A 23,715-nucleotide genomic window follows, 5' to 3' on the forward strand; every position below is an offset into this window, starting at 1 on the left:
GAGGGCTTTTTTATAGAGCAACAGACTCTTTTTCAAGGCTAAGTGAAGATCTTCTAAATTAGTGAGACGCCATTTCCTCTCCAACTTACGGGTTAAGTCAGAACAAGATCTAAGATATGATTAAAGTGGTGGGTGGACTCATTTACTTTTTGAGCAAAGCCAATAGAGTCTAATAATAGATTAAATGCAGTGTTGAGGCTGTCATTCTCAGCATCTGTGTGGATGTTAAAATCACCCACTATAATTATCTTATCTGAGCTAAGCACTAAGTCAGACAAAAGGTCTGAAAATTCACAGAGAAACTCACAGTAACAACCAGGTGGACGATAGATAACAACAAATAAAACTGTTTTTTGGGACTTCCAATTTGGATGGACAAGACTAAGAGTCAAGCTTTCAAATGAATTAAAGCTCTGTCTGGGTTTTGGATTAATTAATAAGATGGAATGGAAGATTGCTGCTAATCCTCCGCCTCGGCCCGTGCTACGAGCGTTCTGGCAGTTAGTGTGACTCGGGGGTGTTGACTCATTTAAACTAACATATTCATCCTGCTGTAACCAGGTTTCTGTAAGGCAGAATAAATCAATATGTTGATCAATTATTATATCATTTACTAACAGGGACTTAGAAGAGAGAGACCTAATGTTTAATAGACCACATTTAACTGTTTTAGTCTGTGGTGCAGTTGAAGGTGCTATATTATTTTTTCTTTTGAATTTTTATGCTTAAATAGATTTTTGCTGGTTATTGGTAGTCTGGGAGCAGGCACCATCTCTACGGGGATGGGGTAATGAGGGGATGGCAGGGGGAGAGAAGCTGCAGAGAGGTGTGTAAGACTACAACTCTGCTTCCTGGTCCCAACCCTGGATAGTCACAATTTGGAGGGTTTAATAAAATTGGCCAGATTTCTAGAAATGAGAGCTGCTCCATCCAAAGTGGGATGGATGCCGTCTCTCCTAACAAGACCAGGTTTTCCCCAGAAGCTTTGCCAATTATCTATGAAGCCCACCTCATTTTTTGGACACCACTCAGACAGCCAGCAATTCAAGGAGAACATGCGGCTAAACATGTCACTCCCGGTCCGATTGGGGAGGGACCCAGAGAAAACTACAGAGTCTGACATTGTTTTTGCAAAGTTACACACCGATTCAATGTTAATTTTAGTGACCTCCGATTGGTGTAACCGGGTGTCATTACTGCCGACGTGAATTGCAATCTTACCAAATTTACGCTTAGCCTTAGCCAGCAGTTTCAAATTTCCTTCAATGTCGCCTGCTCTGGCCCCCGGAAGACAGTTGACTATGGTTGCTGGTGTCGCTAACTTCACATTTCTCAAAACAGAGTCGCCAATAACCAGAGTTTGATCCTCGGTGGGTGTGTCGCCTAGTGGGGAAAAACGGTTAGAGATGTGAACTGGCTGGCGGTGTACACGGGGCTTCTGTTTAGGGCTACGCTTCCTCCTCACAGTCACCCAGTCGGCCTACTTTCCCGGCTGCTCGGGATCTGCTGGAAGGGAACTAACGGCGGCTAAGCTACCTTGGTCTGCACCGACTACAGGGGCCTGGCTAGCTGTAGGATTTTCCACGGTGCGGAGCCGAGTCTCCAATTCGCCCAGCCTGGCCTCCAAAGCTACGAATAAGCTACACTTATTACAAGTACCGTTACTGCTAAAGGAGGCCGAGGAATAACTAAACATTTCACACCCAGAGCAGAAAAGTGCGGGAGAGACAGGAGAAGCCGCCATGCTAAATCGGCTAAGAGCTAGTAGCTGCGCTAAGCTAGCGGATTCCTAAAACACACACAAAGTGAATAATGTGTAAATAATTTAGAGGTGATTCAGCAGAGGGAGTGCTTTAGTTAAGGCACGTGAAGATTACACTGTGAAACAAATCGTTATCTAGTTATCTAGATCAGTCTAACTGCGCAGATTAAACAGCTAACAGATACAGCAAAACACCGCTGTGCTCCGGAACAGGAAGTGATACAATACCGCAGTCAATCAATCAATCAATCAATCAATTTTTTTATATAGCGCCAAATCACAACAAACAGTTGCCCCAAGGCGCTTTATATTGTAAGGCAAGGCCATACAATAATTATGTAAAACCCCAACGGTCAAAACGACCCCCTGTGAGCAAGCACTTGGCTACAGTGGGAAGGAAAAACTCCCTTTTAACAGGAAGAAACCTCCAGCAGAACCAGGCTCAGGGAGGGGCAGTCTTCTGCTGGGACTGGTTGGGGCTGAGGGAGAGAACCAGGAAAAAGACATGCTGTGGAGGGGAGCAGAGATCGATCACTAATGATTAAATGCAGAGTGGTGCATACAGAGCAAAAAGAAAAAGAAACAGTGCATCATGGGAACCCCCCAGCAGTCTACGTCTATAGCAGCATAACTAAGGGATGGTTCAGGGTCACCTGATCCAGCCCTAACTATAAGCTTTAGCAAAAAGGAAAGTTTAAGCCTAATCTTAAAAGTAGAGAGGGTGTCTGTCTCCCTGATCTGAATTGGGAGCTGGTTCCACAGGAGAGGAGCCTGAAAGCTGAAGGCTCTGCCTCCCATTCTACTCTTACAAACCCTAGGAACTACTAGTAAGCCTGCAGTCTGAGAGCGAAGCGCTCTATTGGGGTAATATGGTACTACGAGGTCCCTAAGATAAGATGGGACCTGATTATTCAAAACCTTATAAGTAAGAAGAAGAATTTTAAATTCTATTCTAGAATTAACAGGAAGCCAATGAAGAGAGGCCAATATGGGTGAGATATGCTCTCTCCTTCTAGTCCCGTCAGTACTCTAGCTGCAGCATTTTGAATTAACTGAAGGCTTTTTAGGGAACTTTTAGGACAACCTGATAATAATGAATTACAATAGTCCAGCCTAGAGGAAATAAATGCATGAATTAGTTTTTCAGCATCACTCTGAGACAAGACCTTTCTGATTTTAGAGATATTGCGTAAATGCAAAAAAGCAGTCCTACATATTTGTTTAATATGCACTTTGAATGACATATCCTGATCAAAAATGACTCCAAGATTTCTCACAGTATTACTAGAGGTCAGGGTAATGCCATCCAGAGTAAGGATCTGGTTAGACACCATGTTTCTAAGATTTGTGGGGCCAAGTACAATAACTTCAGTTTTATCTGAGTTTAAAAGCAGGAAATTAGAGGTCATCCATGTCTTTATGTCTGTAAGACAATCCTGCAGTTTAGCTAATTGGTGTGTGTCCTCTGGCTTCATGGATAGATAAAGCTGGGTATCATCTGCGTAACAATGAAAATTTAAGCAATACCGTCTAATAATACTGCCTAAGGGAAGCATGTATAAAGTGAATAAAATTGGTCCTAGCACAGAACCTTGTGGAACTCCATAATTAACTTTAGTCTGTGAAGAAGATTCCCCATTTACATGAACAAATTGTAATCTATTAGACAAATATGATTCAAACCACCGCAGCGCAGTGCCTTTAATACCTATGGCATGCTCTAATCTCTGTAATAAAATTTTATGGTCAACAGTATCAAAAGCAGCACTGAGATCTAACAGAACAAGCACAGAGATGAGTCCACTGTCCGAGGCCATAAGAAGATCATTTGTAACCTTCACTAATGCTGTTTCTGTACTATGATGAATTCTAAAACCTGACTGAAACTCTTCAAATAGACCATTCCTCTGCAGATGATCAGTTAGCTGTTTTACAACTACCCTTTCAAGAATTTTTGAGAGAAAAGGAAGGTTGGAGATTGGCCTATAATTAGCTAAGATAGCTGGGTCAAGTGATGGCTTTTTAAGTAATGGTTTAATTACTGCCACCTTAAAAGCCTGTGGTACATAGCCAACTAACAAAGATAGATTGATCATATTTAAGATCGAAGCATTAAATAATGGTAGGGCTTCCTTGAGCAGCCTGGTAGGAATGGGGTCTAATAAACATGTTGATGGTTTGGATGAAGTAACTAATGAGAATAACTCAGACAGAACAATCGGAGAGAAAGAGTCTAACCAAATACCGGCATCACTGAAAGCAGCCAAAGATAACGATACGTCTTTGGGATGGTTATGAGTAATTTTTTCTCTAATAGTTAAAATTTTGTTAGCAAAGAAAGTCATGAAGTCATTACTAGTTAAAGTTAATGGAATACTCAGCTCAATAGAGCTCTGACTCTTTGTCAGCCTGGCTACAGTGCTGAAAAGAAACCTGGGGTTGTTCTTATTTTCTTCAATTAGTGATGAGTAGAAAGATGTCCTAGCTTTACGAAGGGCTTTTTTATAGAGCAACAGACTCTTTTTCCAGGCTAAGTGAAGATCTTCTAAATTAGTGAGACGCCATTTCCTCTCCAACTTACGGGTTATCTGCTTTAAGCTACGAGTTTGTGAGTTATACCACGGAGTCAGACACTTCTGATTTAAAGCTCTCTTTTTCAGAGGAGCTACAGCATCCAAAGTTGTCTTCAATGAGGATGTAAAACTATTGACGAGATACTCTATCTCCCTTACAGAGTTTAGGTAGCTACTCTGCACTGTGTTGGTATATGGCATTAGAGAACATAAAGAAGGAATCATATCCTTAAACCTAGTTACAGCGCTTTCTGAAAGACTTCTAGTGTAATGAAACTTATTCCCCACTGCTGGGTAGTCCATCAGAGTAAATGTAAATGTTATTAAGAAATGATCAGACAGAAGGGAGTTATCAGGGAATACTGTTAAGTCTTCTATTTCCATACCATAAGTCAGAACAAGATCTAAGATATGATTAAAGTGGTGGGTGGACTCATTTACTTTTTGAGCAAAGCCAATAGAGTCTAATAATAGATTAAATGCAGTGTTGAGGCTGTCATTCTCAGCATCTGTGTGGATGTTAAAATCGCCCACTATAATTATCTTATCTGAGCTAAGCACTAAGTCAGACAAAAGGTCTGAAAATTCACAGAGAAACTCACAGTAACGACCAGGTGGACGATAGATAATAACAAATAAAACTGGTTTTTGGGACTTCCAATTTGGATGGACAAGACTAAGAGACAAGCTTTCAAATGAATTAAAGCTCTGTCTGGGTTTTGGATTAATTAATAAGCTGGAATGGAAGATTGCTGCTAATCCTCCACCCCGGCCCGTGCTACGAGCATTCTGACAGTTAGTGTGACTCGGGGGTGTTGACTCATTTAAACTAACATATTCATCCTGCTGTAACCAGGTTTCTGTTAGGCAGAATAAATCAATATGTTGATCAATTATTATATCATTTACCAACAGGGACTTAGAAGAGAGAGACCTAATGTTTAATAGACCACATTTAACTGTTTTAGTCTGTGGTGCAGTTGAAGGTGCTATATTATTTTTTCTTTTTGAATTTTTATGCTTAAATAGATTTTTGCTGGTTATTGGTAGTCTGGGAGCAGGCACCGTCTCTACGGGGATGGGGTAATGAGGGGATGGCAGGGGGAGAGAAGCTGCAGAGAGGTGTGTAAGACTACAACTCTGCTTCCTGGTCCCAACCCTGGATAGTCACGGTTTGGAGGATTTAAGAAAATTGGCCAGATTTCTAGAAATGAGAGCTGCTCCATCCAAAGTGGGATGGCTGCCGTCTCTCCTAACAAGACCAGGTTTTCCCCAGAAGCTTTGCCAATTATCTATGAAGCCCACCTCAGTGAGAGCCAACCACCAGTAGTGGTGGTTGGCTTCCTGTGGGCAGGCTTTGAGTGAGGAGTGGTCCACCCCTCCCGTCTATTTTTTCATTGTTTAGGAATGGCTCAGAGACTGCCGCTTTGCTTGATCAAAATTTTTTCAGAAACTGTAAGGCACATCCGAGTGGACACCATTCGAGAAATTCAGCTGGTTTTCGGTGAAAATTTTAAGGGCTGATGAGAGATTATGGAGTGTTACTGTCGCTTTAAGGACAACCCACGGAGCCGGAGGGCGCGCAGCGCTCCAAGCCACCGTTGTCAACCTGTTTCGAGCTGAAAACTTCCAAATTTAAGCCTCTGTTGACCCAGGACATCGTGAGAGAACAGAGAAGTTTCAGAAGAGGTCGGGATCAGCAGTTTATCCGGACATTCCACTGTTAAAGGAGATTTTGTAATGAAAGACGTGCGGACGGATTCGCGCATCGGCAGGCAGCCGCTCATGGCCTGGCGCCACAGAGAAACACCTCCGTGTTGATAACCATTCGTAAATTTCAGGCGGCTTTCGATGGTTTTCAGTCGAGTGAGTATCCGAGAAACTGTTTAAGAGCTGGGCATGTTCAAACTTGTCCTGTAACGCTTCCAACGCGCACCACGAGCGTATGCTATGCCTCTCTGCACTATTTTTTTTCTGCTCTTTTAATTAATTTCCCTGCGCTTTACAAGCGTATATTGTGCCTCCCGCACTAATCTTTTCCTTTATTGAGCTTCCCGTGAGCTTAGCGTGTGCCTTCCGCACTATTTTTCTCTGCTTCAGTCTCTTTTTTCTATAAATATACTTATGTTACCTTTACTTCTCTTTTACTTATCCTCAACATGTACTACTAACCAAATTAACCCCCCTAAAAACACAGCGCATGCTATCAGCCAGCATGTTATTGACAAATTTAACATCAGTTGTTCCCAAACATCCAGGTTGGTCTTCATGCATTCTTTCCGCACCAGAGTTCCTAACATTCCTAACATTTCACTCACACAGACACTCTCCTCCCCGGGGACACTCATTCACACTCTGAGCAATCTGTCCACAAGGCCTGAGAATTTTTGTCAATCTTATCATATCTCCTTTTTGGTTTCTTATCAATTCTCTGTTCCAGATTTTTCTGGGTAAGAGGCATTTACAATTACAAAAATTTCACCTGTGACTTGGGCGGAATTCAGACTCAATCCTCCAGAGCGTGCAGATATTATAAAAGGTTTCTGCTTACCTTTCTGTTGTGATCACTTTTATTTTACGTTCTGGAAGGTTGATCCGGGCTGACCCAGGTCGCCTTGACGCCCCTGGTCCCTCCTGGCTCTGGCTCGCCAATTTATGTCGTGGTCCTTCTCTCTGTTCATCTCAGAATGCCTTCTTGGATAACACAAAAATGACTGCAGGTGGTTTGCAAGAGAAGGGACACAACACTTAGAAAAACTCAGCCTTGGACAGGATAAAATGCGCAGAGTTTAAGTTTATTCAAGTTTCAGCAGAGCAGATACTTGTACAAACTGAGTCCTCTAGAGAGACTGAATATGTTCCAACCAAGCTCATCTTTTATAGAAAACCTCGCGGGCATTGCTCCTCCTTCGATATTTTTTATTTATTTTATTCTCCAATCATGGTTTTCTAATGGAAGCGACCTTTAGTTCACCCTAAGCAGGTGTAGAGCTTAATTATTCCTATATGACAGTTCCCCCATTATGTTCGACAGATTTACAACTGTCATTTTTTAAAAACATCACTTTCTACCAGCTGCACCTGGCATGAGGGCTCATTACTACATTTTGGGCGTGGGAACGCGTGCTGCGCACGAGAGGCTGCTGGATTCTTCCTGTTCCTGAACTGATGACCGGACCAGCTCCGCTAAAGCTGTGCCCGTTTGTGCCGCAGCTTCCCGTTGCTGCCTCTTGCCGGGCTGCGGAGTTTTTACGCCGGTGCTGTCGTCTGTGGGCTCTCAGACGCGATGTTTCACCTGAGCTCCTCCGGCCGTTGAAACACGCTGCGTCACTGGCTGCTGAGGAGCAGAACATCCGCATGACCTCATTAAAACCTGCTGATCCCACCGAGATCCTTAGTTTGGGTCTCATTAACATCAGATCATTGTCTCTGAAGTCATTGCTGGTGAATGACTTAATTGTGGATCATCGTCTGGATATGCTTGGATTATGTGAAACCTGGATTAAATCCACAGCTGTCCTTCCTCTGAATGAGGCCCACCCACCGGAGTACACTTTTAGTCATGTTTCACGTGATGTGAGGAAAGGCGGGGGTGTTACTTTTATTTATAAATCCAGGTTTACTTTATTAACTGTGGGGTGTCATAAATATAATTCATTTGAGCATCTGATTCTCCGTTATGCCCATGATGCTAAGTACTGTCAGGGTCATAAAACTGGAAATCAGATATGTTATATTGTCACTGTCTATAGGCCTCCTGGCCCATATTCTGATTTTTTTAGATGAATTTGGCACATTCATCTCTAGTCTTTCAACTCGTGTAGACAACATTTTGATTATTGGTGACTTTAACATTCATATAAATAAGATCTCTGATCCCCTTGGTAAATCATTTATGGAAATCATGGATGCACTAGGATTTCAGCAGTTCGTTCATGGTTCAACGCATATCAGTGGTAATACTCTGGATTTGGTTCTTGCACGTGGCCTTGCTGTCACAAATATCGACATCCTGCCTCTTGCATCAGTGGTCTCTGACCACTCGCTTATTAGGTTTACAATTACGCTGCCGCGTTTAGTGGAGCAACAACCTTGCCTATCATTGCGGCGACAAATTAAACCTTCAACTTTGACTGAACTCGAAGCAAGACTACCTGAAATCCTAACTTCAAGCTTGATGAAATTTCAGTCAGTAGATAGTCTTGCAGATAGCTTGAATTTAGTGCTAAAAACCACACTTGATAAGATTGCGCCTCCTCTGTTAAAGCCACGCCTTCCCAAAGCACAGACACCCTGGTTCAACAGTTATTTGCGTGACCTTAGGAAGAAGGCTAGAGGGTTAGAACGGAAATGGCGTAGTTCCAAACTAGAGGTGTTTCACCTTGCGTGGCGTGAAGCTATTTTAGATTATAAGCATGCTTTATTGGCTACGAAGCAGGCGTATTATTCTGAATTGATCAACAAAAACAAGCATAACTCAAAGTTCTTGTTTGATATGGTGGCATTTCTTATTCATGGACAGCCACCTGTTGGTCGTTCTCCTTTTTCAGCACAGGACTTTCTGGACTATTTTGAAAAGAAAATAGAAGATATTAGGTTGAGCACATCTCAGCATACTTTGGTTGAATCACTGTATCCAGCTACTGAGCTGGGGACTACCACTGAGGTGCTACCTAGATTCATGGAATTTAACAGTATCTCACAAGGTGTGCTGACGAAACTTGTGATGTCTACTAGAAGCACAACTTGTTTATTTGATCCTATACCAACAAAATTGTTTAAGGATCTTTGGCCCATTCTTGGGCCGACTGTGCTGGAAATTGTTAACCTTTCTTTAAACTCTGGATCTGTTCCAAATTGTTTTAAATCTGCAGTGGTTAAACCACTACTCAAGAACTCTAATCTTGATCCTGGTGAATTGAAAAATTATAGGCCGATATCAAATATTTGTTCTGACTTATGGTATGGAAATAGAAGACTTAACAGTATTCCCTGAAAACTCCCTTTTGTCTGATCATTTTTTAATAACATTTACATTTACCCTGATGGACTACCCTGCAGTGGGGAATAAGTTTCATTACACTAGAAGTCTTTCAGAAAGCGCTGTAACTAGGTTTAAGGATATGATTCCTTCTTTATGTTCTCTAATGTCATATACCAACACAGAGCAGAGTAGCTACCTAAACTCTGTAAGGGAGTTAGAGTATCTTGTCAATAGTTTTACATCCTCATTGAAGACAACTTTGGATGCTGTAGCTCCTCTGAAAAAGAGAGCTTTAAATCAGAAGTGTCTGACTCCGTGGTATAACTCACAAACTCGTAGCTTAAAGCAGATAACCCGTAAGTTGGAGAGGAAATGGCGTCTCACTAATTTAGAAGATCTTCACTTAGCCTGGAAAAAGAGTTTGTTGCTCTATAAGAAAGCCCTTCGTGAAGCTAGGACATCTTTCTACTCATCACTAATTGAAGAAAATAAGAACAACCCCAGGTTTCTTTTCAGCACTGTAGCCAGGCTGACAAAGAGTCAGAGCTCTATTGAGCTGAGTATTCCATTAACTTTAACTAGTAATGACTTCATGACTTTCTTTGCTAACAAAATTTTGACTATTAGAGAAAAAATTACTCATAACCATCCCAAAGATGTATCGTTATCTTTGGCTGCTTTCAGTGATGCCGGTATTTGGTTAGACTCTTTCTCTCCGATTGTTCTGTCTGAGTTATTTTCATTAGTTACTTCATCCAAACCATCAACATGCTTATTAGACCCCATTCCTGCCAGGCTGCTCAAGGAAGTCCTACCATTATTTAATGCTTCAATCTTAAATATGATCAATCTATCTTTGTTAGTTGGTTATGTACCACAGGCCTTTAAGGTGGCAGTAATTAAACCATTACTTAAAAAGCCATCACTTGACCCAGCTATCTTAGCTAATTATAGGCCAATCTCCAACCTTCCTTTTCTCTCAAAGATTCTTGAGAGGGTAGTTGTAAAACAGCTAACTGATCACCTGCAGAGGAATGGTCTATTTGAAGAGTTTCAGTCAGGTTTTAGAATTCATCATAGTACAGAAACAGCATTAGTGAAGGTTACAAATGATCTTCTTATGGCTTCGGACAGTGGACTTATCTCTGTGCTTGTTCTGTTGGACCTCAGTGCTGCTTTTGATACTGTTGACCATAAAATTTTATTACAGAGATTAGAGCATGTCATAGGTATTAAAGGCATTGCGCTGCGGTGGTTTGAATCATATTTGTCTAATAGATTACAGTTTGTTCATGTAAATGGGGAATCTTCTTCACAGACTAAAGTTAATTATGGAGTTCCACAAGGTTCTGTGCTAGGACCAATTTTATTCACTTTATACATGCTTCCCTTGGGCAGTATTATTAGACGGTATTGCTTAAATTTTCATTGTTACGCAGATGATACCCAGCTTTATCTATCCATGAAGCCAGAGGATACGCACCAATTAGCTAAACTGCAGGATTGTCTTACAGACATAAAGACATGGATGACCTCTAATTTCCTGCTTTTAAACTCAGATAAAACTGAAGTTATTGTACTTGGCCCCACAAATCTTAGAAGCATGGTGTCTAACCAGATCGTTACTCTGGATGGCATTTCCCTGATCTCTAGTAATACTGTGAGAAATCTTGGAGTTATTTTTGATCAGGATATGTCATTCAAAGCGCATATTAAACAAATATGTAGGACTGCCTTTTTGCATTTACGCAATATCTCTAAAATCAGAAAGGTCTTGTCTCAGAGTGATGCTGAAAAACTAATTCATGCATTTGTTTCCTCTAGGCTGGACTATTGTAATTCATTATTATCAGGTTGTCCTAAAAGTTCCCTAAAAAGCCTTCAGTTGGTTCAGAATGCTGCAGCTAGAGTACTGACGGGGACTAGCAGGAGAGAGCATATCTCACCCGTGTTGGCCTCCCTTCATTGGCTTCCTGTTAATGCTAGAATAGAATTTAAAATTCTTCTTCTTACTTATAAGGTTTTGAATAATCAGGTCCCATCTTATCTTAGGGACCTCATAGTACCATATTACCCCATTAGAGCGCTTCGCTCTCAGACTGCGGGCTTACTTGTAGTTCCTAGGGTTTGTAAGAGTAGAATGGGAGGCAGAGCCTTCAGCTTTCAGGCTCCTCTCCTGTGGAACCAGCTCCCAATTCAGATCAGGGAGACAGATACCCTCTCTACTTTTAAGATTAGGCTTAAAACTTTCCTTTTCGCTAAGGCTTATAGTTAGGGCTGGATCGGGTGACCCTGGACCATCCCTTGGTTATGTTGCTTTAGACGTAGACTGTGTTTCATAATTATTGTATGGCCTTGCCTTGCAATGTGGAGCGCCTTGGGGCAACTGTTTGTTGTGATTTGGCGCTATACAAGAAAAAAGTTGATTGATTGAGTTGATCAAATCTATCATTCTGCTCTAAAATTCTGGAAAAGGTGGTTTCACGGCAGCTTGTGGACTATCTTACTGAGAATGACCTTTTTGAGCCACTGCAGTCTGCTTTTAGAAGACATCACTCCACAGAAACAGCACTTATTAAAGTAGTTAATGATCTTCTGCGAGCAATGGACTTGGATACTACTACAGCATTGGTGTTGTTGGATCTCAGTGCTGCGTTTGACACAGTTGATCATCATATTCTACTTGATAGGCTAGAAAACTGTTTCGGGATTACTGGAACTGCTCTTGTGTGGCTGACGTCTTATCTGTCTGGTCGTTCCCATTGTGTTTTGTGCAGTGACACTACCTCTGACTTTAAGGGCATGACGTTCGGGGTTCCACAGGGATCCGTTCTGGGTCCCCTGCTTTTTTCCCTGTATATGGCACCCCTTGGGAACATTTTGCGGCGTTTCGGGGTTGCTTTTCATTGTTATGCTGATGATACTCAGTTGTATATGCCGATAGCTGCTGGAAATCCTGTCCACATAAAATCTTTACAGGACTGTCTTGCAGCAGTGAGAAGTTGGATGTCTAGCAACTTTCTACTTTTGAACTCTGATAAGACTGAAATGATGGTTCTTGGCCCAGCAAGACATTGGCACCAATTTGATCAGCTGGCGCTTAGCCTAGGTTCATGTGTTATACATCATACTGACAAAGTGAGGAACCTTGGGGTAATCTTTGATCCTACGTTGTCCTTTGACCTCCACATTTGGGACATTACGAGGACTGCTTTCTTTCATCTGAGAAATATAGCAAAGATTCGCCCCATCCTGTCTATGGCTGATGCTGAGACTCTGATTCACACATTTGTCTCTTCTAGATTGGATTATTGTAATGCTTTATTTTCTGGTCTGCCGCAGTCTAGCATTCGAGGACTTCAGTTGGTGCAGAATGCTGCTGCCAGAATTTTGACACAAAGTAGAAGGTTTGACCACATTACTCCCATTCTGGCATCCCTTCATTGGCTACCGGTTTCTGCCAGATTGGATTTTAAAGTTTTATTGTTGGTTTATAAAATTGTTCATGGACTGGCGCCTTCCTACTTGGCGGACTTGGTTAAGCCCTACGTACCTGCGAGGCCTTTGCGTTCGCAGGGCGCAGGGCTTCTGTGTGTTCCGAGGATGAACAAAAAGTCTGTGGGGTATAGAGCCTTTTCCTACCGTGGTCCGGCTCTTTGGAATGATCTACCTGCTGTTATTCGGCAGTCTGACACGGTGGAGATTTTTAAATCAAGACTGAAGACCCACTTTTTTAGACGGTCTTATCATTAATTTTTTAATCTGTTTGTGTTTGCTTTGTAATTTCTTTTTATTCTACTGTGTTTTATCTTTTAACTGCTTTTCTTGCTTTTAATTTTGAATTTAGATTAATTTGTGGTGTTGTGAATTATGTGAAGCGCCTTGGTGGGACTTTGTCATGATTTGGCGCTATATAAATTAATAAATTATTATTATTATTACTGCTTGGGTGTCAGCCAGCTCTGCTACCAGGTTGGAAGGTACTTGACAGTCTGAGAGACTAATGGGGCACTTATTAGCTCAAAAGAAATCCATCTTTAGCAGTTCAGATGGAGAACACCTGTTAGTTCAACTAGAGGGCACACAGTTCAGATGGGGGGCACTTGATAGTTCAAAAATCCTGCCTCTACAGTACATTCACAACAGCAGAAATGCATTTGAGACACACTGATCAGGCTCCACACGGACAACAGCATTAAACTCTTTGTATATTGTGCCTAAAACTCTCATGAATAGATTCTCTGGGTTTATAGACATTGTTATTGTGTTTGTTTTATGTAAAAATGCCAGAAGAAGCCCAGGTTGCTTCTCCATTATTTTTAATTGGAATCACTGTGAGTTGCAATTGATTCCTGTTTGCTTTATAACATCCTGCTTATTGTCCTACAACACTGTTTGTCATCTTTGTTCCAGAGTAATATAATATGTAAGATGTCTGAAATTCAGTTTGCGTTTATTAAATTCCATGTATCTTAAACGTAGCAGACACGGATTATTTGGAATATTTGTTTTGGCAAGATTTCACGGTCTCTACTGCCATCTACTGGCCAGTAATGTTCATGGCAGTATTCACAACTTGACTTTTTGGCTTTTGCAGATGTCTTTTTTTTTTTTTTTTTTTTTTTTTTACACAAATAAAAAGGGCATATTTTACAAAAGCACATTTATATGTAAACGCCAACACACACCTCACATTAACGTGTTGGTTTTTACAAAGAACGAATGAGTCAACCAATCAGTGTTAGCAGAGGCTCATTTCCCCATAATCTCTTTGGCATCTGTCTTGTTTGTTGTTACAAAACTTCAGAATTAGAGCATTATTTAAAATGAAAAGATATGTGTTATATTTTAACTTTGTACAAATGACAGAATTGACATTAATGGAGTTATTCTATCCGGATTTATAAATCAAAACCATAAGTCAAAACTGCTATATTTTCCAGGACCTCTGCCTCATGGCGGCACTGCTGTGTTCTTTTAAGGAATAATGACTTGGTTTTGTGTGTGTGTGTGTGTGTGTGTGTGTGTAGAGTTGAGCTTAGCTCCTCCCAACTGCTTCACTGCTGCAAGCTATGTAGTAAACAGGAACAGGGCGCACAAAGACAGACGTGCTGACTCATTGTTTGGGTTTATGGTCACCTTTGATGCTACCAGATGTGATCGTGGTGTTAAAACTCAAAATCAGCTTGTTAGCACTTGCAAGTGTACCGGAGACAATACTGAAAGTTATCGGTTAGCTGTAGCTTCTGATAATTTTTTTGGGTCGTTTATCGGTTTAGCTTCATAAAAGATAACTTTTCAGTTAGCTGATTAGTTAGACTTCTTCTCTACAAGAGTCAGACAGAAGTCAGACTTCCAGAGCAAGAATTTTAGCTGAGGAAGCTTCTGTGATTTGAAGCGAAACGTCCTCGCGTCAAGCAACCCAGTCCAGTCGAAGATTCAAGCTTCTCTACTGATTAGCTGTTATCGAAACAAACTTTTTGGTTAGCTGTGCCCACCACTGACTAAAACTCTTTACATTATTCACGCAGGAGTTGTCACACTGATGTTGTGCTGTATGCCCCCTACAGGACGTTTGCTGTGTACGAGGTGCTCAGGGAGGATGAGTTCTCCCCGCTGAAGAATGCAGACAGTCAGGAGGGGAAGGACACGCCCACTACAGCCAAACACGCTCTCATGTCCCTCCACCACCGCTGGGTCCTAAATGCCGGGGGCCACTTTATCGATGAGAACGGCAGACGGGTTCCCGCCATACCCAGGTGATGCACGTTCCATGTGACATGCACATGCCACGGGCTCCTCGCGGCCCTTGATCCTCTGGCACTGCACACATTGTGTCCATGTGTTGTCAGGCTTTTTCTCACACTCGCTCTGTGTGCGATGTTTCCAGAGACGGCGCAGCAGACAGTGTCACAGATGATGGCAGCACAAAGTAATTATCCCCCTGAAGCACCGAGTACATGGTGACGGGGCTCCGCCTTTCTCTGTCACTAACACTGTAACATTCTAATTCTCTTTCCTTCATCACAACTGTCTGAAGGAAAAACTGAGGATCACTTCAGTCCTCCCAGAGTCCCGCTCAGATCAAGTACACATCATTCTCCCTTCAGTGGTTACTAATACCACACTGCATGCTGGGTAGAAGTCTGTGGCATCTTTGCAGCAGAGCATGATGGGAGTGAAATAGTTCAAACAAGGCAGCTTTTGCTCTTGGACCGGACATGAATACTTGCTTCTGCTGATGAAACAAATGAGCGTGTGAATTGATAACGTTCATTCAGGAACGTTCCTATACATGGCTGCATTTCTTTTTCTGTCAGCTCACCTGTTTCCTGCTCACTCTGGAATGTTATTCAGACTACGCGGCAGTCTTCTTCTTCTTCTTTGTCTTTCGGCTGTTCCCGTTAGGGGTCGCCAGAGCAGATCAATCGTTTCCATCTCACCCTGTCCTCTGTATCTTCCTCTGTCACACCAACCACCTGCATGTCCTCCCTCAGCACATCCATGAACCTTCTCTTTGTTCTCCCTCTTCTCCTCCTGCCTGGTGGCTCCATCCTCAGCATCCTTCTCCCTATATACCCTGGGCCCCTCCTCTGCACATGTCCATACCATCTCAATCTCGCCTCTCTGACTTTGTCTTCAAACCGTCCCACCTGAGCTGTCCCTCTGATATGTTCATTCCTAATCGTGTCCATTCTTGTCACTCCCAAAGAGAATCGCAACATCTTCAGCTCTGCCACCTCCAGCTCTGCCTCCTGTCTTTTTGTTAGTGCCACCGTCTCTAAGCTGTACAACATAGCTGGTCTCACTACTGTCTTGTAAACTTTCCCCTTCACTCTTACTCCTGCCATCTTTTCCACCCTGCCTACACTGTCTTCTTCTCCTCTCTACACTCTCCACACGCTCCATTACTTTGGATAGACCCCAAATATTTAAACTTATTTACTTTCACCACTTCTACTCCTTGTAACTGCACTGTTCCACTGGGCTCCCTCTCATTCACACACATGTACTCAGTCTTGCTTCTACTGACTTTCATTCCCCTGTTCTCCAGAGCATATCTCCAGTTTTGTTGGCTAGACTCAACCTGCTCTCTACTCTCACTACAGATCCCAGTATCATTTGCAAACATCATAGAACATGGAAACGTCTGTCTCATCTTATCTGTCACCCTGTCCATCACCACTGCAAACAAGAAAGGACTCAGAGCTGATCCTTGGTGTAATCCCACCTTCACCTTGAATGAATCTTGCCATTCCGACTGCGCATCTCACCACTGTCACACTATCATTGAACATGTCCTACATCACCCTCACATACTTCTCTGCCACTCCAGCCGCCCTCATATAATACCACAACTCTTCTATTGGCATCCTGTCATAAGCTCTCTCTAAATCCACAAACACACAATGTAACTCCTTCTGACTTTCTTTGTACTTCTCCATTAGTATTCTCAGAGCAAACATTGCATCTGTAGTGCTCTTTCTCGGCATGAAACCATTTTACTGCTCACAGATCTTCACCTGTTTTCTAAGTCTAGCTTCTACTACTCTTTTTCCCCATGCTGTGGCTGATCAGCTTAATGCCTCTGTAGCTACTGCAACTATGATCATCACCCTTGTTCTTAAAAATAGAACCAGCACACCACTCCTCAGGCATCCTCTGACTTTCCAAGATTTTATTAAACAATCTGGATAGAAACTCCAATGGCATCTCTCCTAAACATTTCCATGCTTCCACTGGAATATATTACTGTAAACTATCACATTTCTTCCTCTATCAGCTTGTCCTGCTTCCTGCTCACCCTGGAAAGTAATTCAGACTGTTTACTGTAAATGGTCACGTTTTGTTCCTTTGTCAGCTTTTTGTGCTTCCTGCTCACTCTGGGCTGTTATTTATACAGTGTCACTGTAAACAGCTGCATTTCTTCCTCTGGCAGTTTTTCCTGCTTCCTGTTCACTCTGGAACATTATTGATATGGTGTCACTGTAAACAGCTGCATTTCTTCCTCTGTCAGCTTACCTGCTTATTGCTCACTCTTGAATGTTATTATTACTGCTGGAATTTTATTCAGACTGCGTTGCTGTAAACTGCCACATTTTCTTCCTCTGGCAGTTTTTCCTGCTTCCTGCTCACTCTGGAACATTATTGATATGGTGTCACTATAAGCGGCCGCATTTCTTTCTCTGTGTGTCCTGCTTCCTGCTCATTCCGGAATGTTACTCGGATTGTGTTCCTGTACAAACTGCGACATTTGCTCCTCTGTCAGCTTCACCTGCTGGGTGTCTGGTGGCTTAGTGCCACGCCTTCTTGTCTGATTTGGTGATTGTTCTTTGGAATCCTGATCTAGAAATTCACTAAGTTGTGGTGTTGTGGCGCTGTGGTGAAGTGCCCGCTGAATGACTGATGTTAGCTATCATTCATGTGTTTTGTTCTGGAGGGTCAGAGGAGTAATCACTGGGTATTCTTGTGATTGGATTCTCATCACAGCAGCACTGTTAATGATTTCTGCTTCCAGACACACTCACTCCTTCTTTCTTTCCCTTTAACACAGCTTGAAGGATGGAACTGACCTACCAATCAAATGTGAGATCTCCCCCCTGGTGTCTTATGGGGGAGAGGTAAGGATGGCAAAATCAGTGTTGACCTTTGATCTTTCTGTCTTCACAGTTACATATTTTTTTGTCTCTTTGCCAAAGGGCCTGGAAGAACTTGTGAAGAACCGAGAGTTTTATTTCATGGTGGTGATCAATGAAAACGGGATCCATGAGCTGGTGAAAAATGGTGTTTAGTGAACAAGAAGGGACACAAGCCAAAGAATCCTCTTCCTTTGTCTTGTCTTTTTATGATGTCATCACTGTGCAATAAAAATGCTGCATTTGTGTGTTTAATCAACATTAACATCATGTTGAAAATGAAGGCTTTTGTTTTTGGTACTTTTGTGAGCAGCATTTGAACACAGCATGAAGGACAAACACCCTTTAGACTGACTGGAAAAAGTATCTGTTTATCTTCCTGATAAAAATCTATTTTTATATCTTATGAAATTTTTGACAAATGGAAGGAAATGTTCAGGTATTCTACTGAATCTTTTTTTTTTCTGCTAGAAAGGACTGGGTTTAAATTATTTGCATGTAATCGAGGTACCATAAATATGTTCTCTATTTTTAGAAGAATAATGGAAAGAGTTCTGATATGTGATTAATGGTCATTAAATGAATATGTGCCAATCACTGGTCTGGTCCCTTTTCTGAAATATATCGCTGGTCGAGTCATGTTTTGTCTTCCTTCTGCTAAGAAAGTTGAAATAAAGAGAACAAACTGCATTTGCAAGCAAATATCAAGGGTCCAACCCTGATCACTGAGCGGTCTTCAGTGATCAGGGTTATGAAGGGGGGGTTTGAGGGGTCCTCAGTGATCAGGGTTATGAAGGGGGGGTTTGAGGGGTCCTCAGTGATCAGGTTTGTGAAGGGGGGGTTTGAGGGGTCCTCAGTGATCAGGGTTGTGAAGGGGGGGTTTGAGGGGTCTTCAGTGATCAGGGTTATGAAGGGGGGGTTTGAGGGGTCCTCAGTGATCAGGGTTGTGAAGGGGGGGTTTGAGGGGTCCTCAGTGATCAGGGTTATGAAGGGGGGGTTTGAGGGGTCCTCAGTGATCAGGTTTGTGAAGGGGGGGTTTGAGGGGTCCTCAGTGATCAGGGTTGTGAAGGGGGGGTTTGAGGGGTCCTCAGTGATCAGGGTTGTGAAGGGGGGGTTTGAGGGGTCTTCAGTGATCAGGGTTATGAAGGGGGGGTTTGAGGGGTCCTCAGTGATCAGGGTTGTGAAGGGGGGGTTTGAGGGGTCCTCAGTGATCAGGGTTGTGAAGGGGGGGTTTGAGGGGTCCTCAGTGATCAGGGTTGTGAAGGGGGGGTTTGAGGGGTCCTCAGTGATCAGGGTTGTGAAGGGGGGGTTTGAGGGGTCCTCAGTGATCAGGGTTGTGAAGGGGGGGTTTGAGGGGTCCTCAGTGATCTGGGTGCCTTTCCTGATCGGTTATTTTATTTACTTGACTGATATAATACGGAGAAGTTTAGTTCTTTGTTTGATAGTGAGGAAATTGTACCAGGATGAGATGTTGAAAATAAGAAGTGATTCAATGAGGGATTTATTAGTCCATGAGCCACTCATCAATTTTGATCTAATCGGTACCACTGAAGGTGACTAAATGACATTTAGGATCCAGCCTCAGTGTACCATGGCCTATATAAAAATGTATGAAAGCCATCCCAGGGTGGTAGCTGTAGCCAGGTTGGGGTCAATGAAGAATTACATAGAGGTCAAAATTTTAAAATGCTCCAATCACGTTGAAAACTATATCATATTATTTGTCTCATAATATGGAGTATATAATGGAGTTATGGGGAAAAATAGCAAAAATGGTGACAAAGTTCAATTTCAATTTGTACAGGGGTCAAAAGTTAAAGTTGCTAAAATTCAGTAAAAGAAATGATGCAAATTATTGTTTGGGTTAATAGGGTTCTAAAAAGGAATAGTTTGCACCATCTGTCATGCTTAGTTATCATGTTACAGGGTAACATATGTCACATGACATAAAATCCAAAAGATGTTGACCTTGTTTGACCTTTACCTTGGAGACCAAACATTCAACACAGTCAAAAATATTCAATTTATTAATCCTTTTATTTCAACCAATAATTTGCATCATTCTGTACTGAAATTGGAGCAACTTTAACCTTTGATCCCAGTACAAACTGAAACTGATCTTTGTCACCATTTTTGCTGTTTTTACCCCATAACTCCAAAACACTCCATCTCAGATAGTCCAAACTTTACCTTTTTGGAATCGTTATGACCAGAAAAGTAATGTGATATAGTTTTCAACATGATTGGGGCATTTTTAAAGTTTGACCTCTGTGTAATTCTTCACTGACCCCTACCTGGCTACAGCTACCACCCTGAGATTGCTATCATACAGTTTTGTGTAGGCCTCAGGTTCCTCAGCAGGTGGAGACGCTGTTGTGCTTTTTTCTTGACAGTGTCACCGTGCATTGAGGACAGGCCGGTGTCGATCTCTGTTCCGAGGTATTAAAAGACTGAACCTGCTCCACCATCAGACCCTGGATGCTGAGTGGCTGAACAGTGAAGATGGAGTTTTGTTTCTGACCCCACAGCACAGCCCCCGTGGTCTTAGAGATGTTCAGTTCCAGGGAGTGTTCAGAAAATGTCTGGACCAAGTTGCTGACTGTGAGCTGATAGTGGGACAGAGCATCAGTGTCAGTCAAGTGCACCACCAGAGCCATATCATCTGCATATTTAAAAAGAGGTGTTCCTTCACTGCTGCAGGAGATGTAATTGGTATGTAAAGAGAAGAGAATGGGAGATAGAACACAGCCTTGTGGGAGTCCTGTTTTTAAAACCAGCTTTGTGGACACAAAACCATTTAAAAACACCACTTGTGGTCTATCCAATAAAAACTCTCAATCCATAAAATCAGTGTGGGTTGAACCTGAAGGTCAGAGAGACAACGCAGCAGGTTATTTGTATTCACGGTGTTAAAAGCTCAGGAGAAGTCCATGAATAAAATCCTCATGTGTGGGTGTGCAGAGTCCAGATGTTTGGTGATGGTTTCTAAAAGGGTGAGACTTGCATCTTCCACACCTCATTTTGCCTTGTAGGCACACTGGGTTTATAAGGTGTTTACACACGACCCTCTCCATACATTTCTACAGCACTGATGCTAAGGCTACTGGTCTGTAGTCCCTCTGTTCCTTAGCAGGTGGGGTTTTTTTGGGCGGGGGGGGGGGGGATTGGAATCATGATGGATTCCTTCCATTGCTTGGGAACAGAGCCAGAATCCAGGAGAAGCTGGAACCGCCTGGCAAGAGTCCCACCCAGCTGAGAGGAACTTTCTTTGAGCACCCTGCCTCTGAGCTCGTCAGGACCTGCTGCCTGCAGGATGGAGGTCACCAGCTGTTCATCAATATTGAGGGCTTGGAGGTGCGAGCTGGGGGTTGAAGGGGTCCAGGTGGTTGGTGTGCTGCTTCTGTTGAACCGTGAGAAGATGTTTAAATGCTCTGTGAAGGAGATGGAGTCTGTGGAATTAACCACTGCAGGTTTGGGGGCTCTGCCCATCATGGTGTTTAAACCCTGCCACGCCTCCCTCACATTCCCAGAAGTTAGTTTCTGCTCCACCTTGTTCTTGTAGTTTATTTTAGCAAGCTCAGCTTGCCTCCTGAACTCTTTCTCCAGCTCCCTCACCCCAAGCTTATCTCCCTGCAGAAAGGCTTTTTTCTTCTTAACCAGGCGGGTCTTCATGTCCATGGTAACCCATTTGTTTTGTGGATGTGACGGCATCCTGACAGAATAAGATGTAAGAGGTCAATACAGTATTCACAGCCCTGATGAGAGGGAGGAAAGTTCTGCTCTGGGACTTCCACATCAGCTCAGCCATAACATTGTCTGGTAATAATTTTAGGAAGGTTGCCCCGATGGCCCAGTTTGCTGGTATGATGGTCTCCCATAGTGCCTTTCACCAGTTTAGCAGACATGCAGTCCACTCTGGACTCATGAACTTCTGGGAAACACAACATGCAAGAGTGTTGGAAAAATACAAGGGGAAGGAAGTTGTCACTGCAGCTACATTTCTCATTTCAGATACCTCTGTACTGAATTGAATGCCTTTTATTGTCACTTATACAAAAGTACAGTGAGACTGAAGCTCAGTCAGTGCCAACATAATATAAAAAGTATAAAAAACACATCAAATTTGTCAGTAATAAATAAAATCAGATAATGCATAAACTTAAATAATGCACAAGTCCAATAAGGCAGAAAAGATCAGTCAATGTGTGTCAGAGTTCAAGGTGATTATTGCACAAGGGAAAAAGCTGTTATTAAATCTATTTGTCCTTGTCTTCAGGGACCTGTGGGGCCTCCCTGAGGGTAACAACTCAAAACGTTTATGGCAGGGGTGAGAACTGTCCTTTATGAAGTTTTTGGCTCTGCTGAGGCAGCGGGAGGTGTAGATGTCCCTCAAAGAGGGGAGAGGGCAGCCAGTGATCTTCTGTGCTGCCCTTACAACTCTCTGGAGCCGCTCATCTGCCACGGTGCAGCTGCCACACCACTCCCTGACGCAGTATGACAACAGGCTCTCGATGGATGAGTGGTAGAACATCAGCAGCAGGGTGGAATTTAGGTTGTGCTTCCTGAGGACACTCAGGACGTGTAGCCGCTGCTGAGCCTTTTTGGTTATTGCAGTGATGTTTTCTGATGAAGAAAGGTCAGTAGATAAGAGGACGCCAAGAAACCGGAAGGTGTTGTCCTTTCCACACACTCCCCATTGATGTAGAGAGGAGCTGGGTCGGACCTGTGCTTCCTGAAGTCGACGATGATCTCCTTGGTTTTCTTGATGTTCAGAGCCAGGTTGTTGTCTGAACACCAGGTTGCCAACTTCAGGGCCTCCTCTCTGTAAGCTGCCTCATCACCCTTGGAAATCAGTCCGACCACAGTGGTGTCATCTGCAAACTTAACAATAAGGTTGCTGCTGTGGGCCGGACTGCAGTCATGAGTGTAGAGACAGTACAAGAGAGGGCTCAGCACACAGCCCTGGAGAGCCGGTACTCAGCGTGTGAGTAGAGGAGAGGTGGGGGCTGAGTCTCACGGTCTGGGGCCGGTTGGTAAGGAAATCCTTAATCCATGCACATGTGAGAGATGGAAGGCCAAGAGTGACCAGTTTTGAAATGAGTACGTCTGGAATAATGGTGTTGAAAGCTGAGCTATAGTCTACATGCTGCTGCTCCAGAGTGCAGAGTGGAGCGCTACAGCGATGGCATCCTCAGTGGATCTGTTCTGATGATAAGCGAATTGGTGGGAATTGAATTCTGGAGGGATGTAATCCTTGATGTGTTGGAGGATGTTGAGGATAACACCCTTCCCCACGTTCCAAAGGACCTGGAACTGTTCCTCAAGTGTTCGTGAACCATGAGAGACACAAAAAACTCAGAATTCAATTTACACTTATACAGACCTTAAAGGGTTTATTGAAGAATACAACAGAACAGATCAGCAGACTGTCAACAACCGAGTGCAAGATGGGTTCAATGCAACACACTTTATTACGCAACAACAATACCAACAGGTTGTGTGTCAGCAAAGAACCCCGAAATCTGGAAACCCACAGTCTTTATACAGTTCAGTTTAGTTCAGTTGGGGTGTTACCATCTTCTAACTGGTGGCCGGGGCAAGACCGGGGTGTGACATCAACAGTCTTCAGGAAATTGGGAGGGGAAAGATAGAGTATGGAGGTGTGGTGGTGTCTGGGGCTAACTGATTGTGCTCTTAACAGTCAAAAGTTTCAGTTCCAGGGAGTCCACAGAAAAAGATCAAAGTTCAGTCAACAACAGT

At 42.9% G+C, this 23,715-nt stretch overlaps 1 protein-coding gene and 1 long non-coding RNA gene across 4 annotated transcripts in view; one reads left to right on the plus strand and one right to left on the minus strand.

The window, feature by feature from the left end:
- The window catches only part of uap1 (UDP-N-acetylglucosamine pyrophosphorylase 1), a 104,122-nt gene extending 85,572 nt beyond the window's left edge, over positions 1 to 18,550 (plus strand). Inside the window, exons 8-11 of one of the 3 annotated variants that reach the window (XM_034180761.1) lie at positions 14,890 to 15,078; positions 15,210 to 15,251; positions 17,874 to 17,940; positions 18,019 to 18,111. In XM_034180761.1, the coding sequence (XP_034036652.1) occupies positions 14,890 to 15,078; positions 15,210 to 15,251; positions 17,874 to 17,940; positions 18,019 to 18,111 (391 nt within the window). Of the gene's footprint in view, positions 1 to 14,889; positions 15,079 to 15,209; positions 15,252 to 17,873; positions 17,941 to 18,018 lie in introns of all 3 variants that reach the window. The other 2 variants (XM_034180760.1, XM_034180762.1) reach the window with 2 other exon arrangements.
- On the minus strand, positions 16,988 to 23,145 carry LOC117519410. The gene is made up of 3 exons (XR_004563281.1): positions 23,134 to 23,145; positions 20,544 to 20,550; positions 16,988 to 17,676 (listed from the first exon to the last, which is right to left on the minus strand). It is a non-coding gene; the product is annotated as an uncharacterized LOC117519410 (long non-coding RNA).
- Between the last annotated feature and the right edge of the window lie 570 nt (positions 23,146 to 23,715).

Source organism: Thalassophryne amazonica, chromosome 10 (assembly GCF_902500255.1).
Source record: "Thalassophryne amazonica chromosome 10, fThaAma1.1, whole genome shotgun sequence".
Classification (NCBI taxonomy): Eukaryota; Metazoa; Chordata; class Actinopteri; order Batrachoidiformes; family Batrachoididae; genus Thalassophryne; species Thalassophryne amazonica.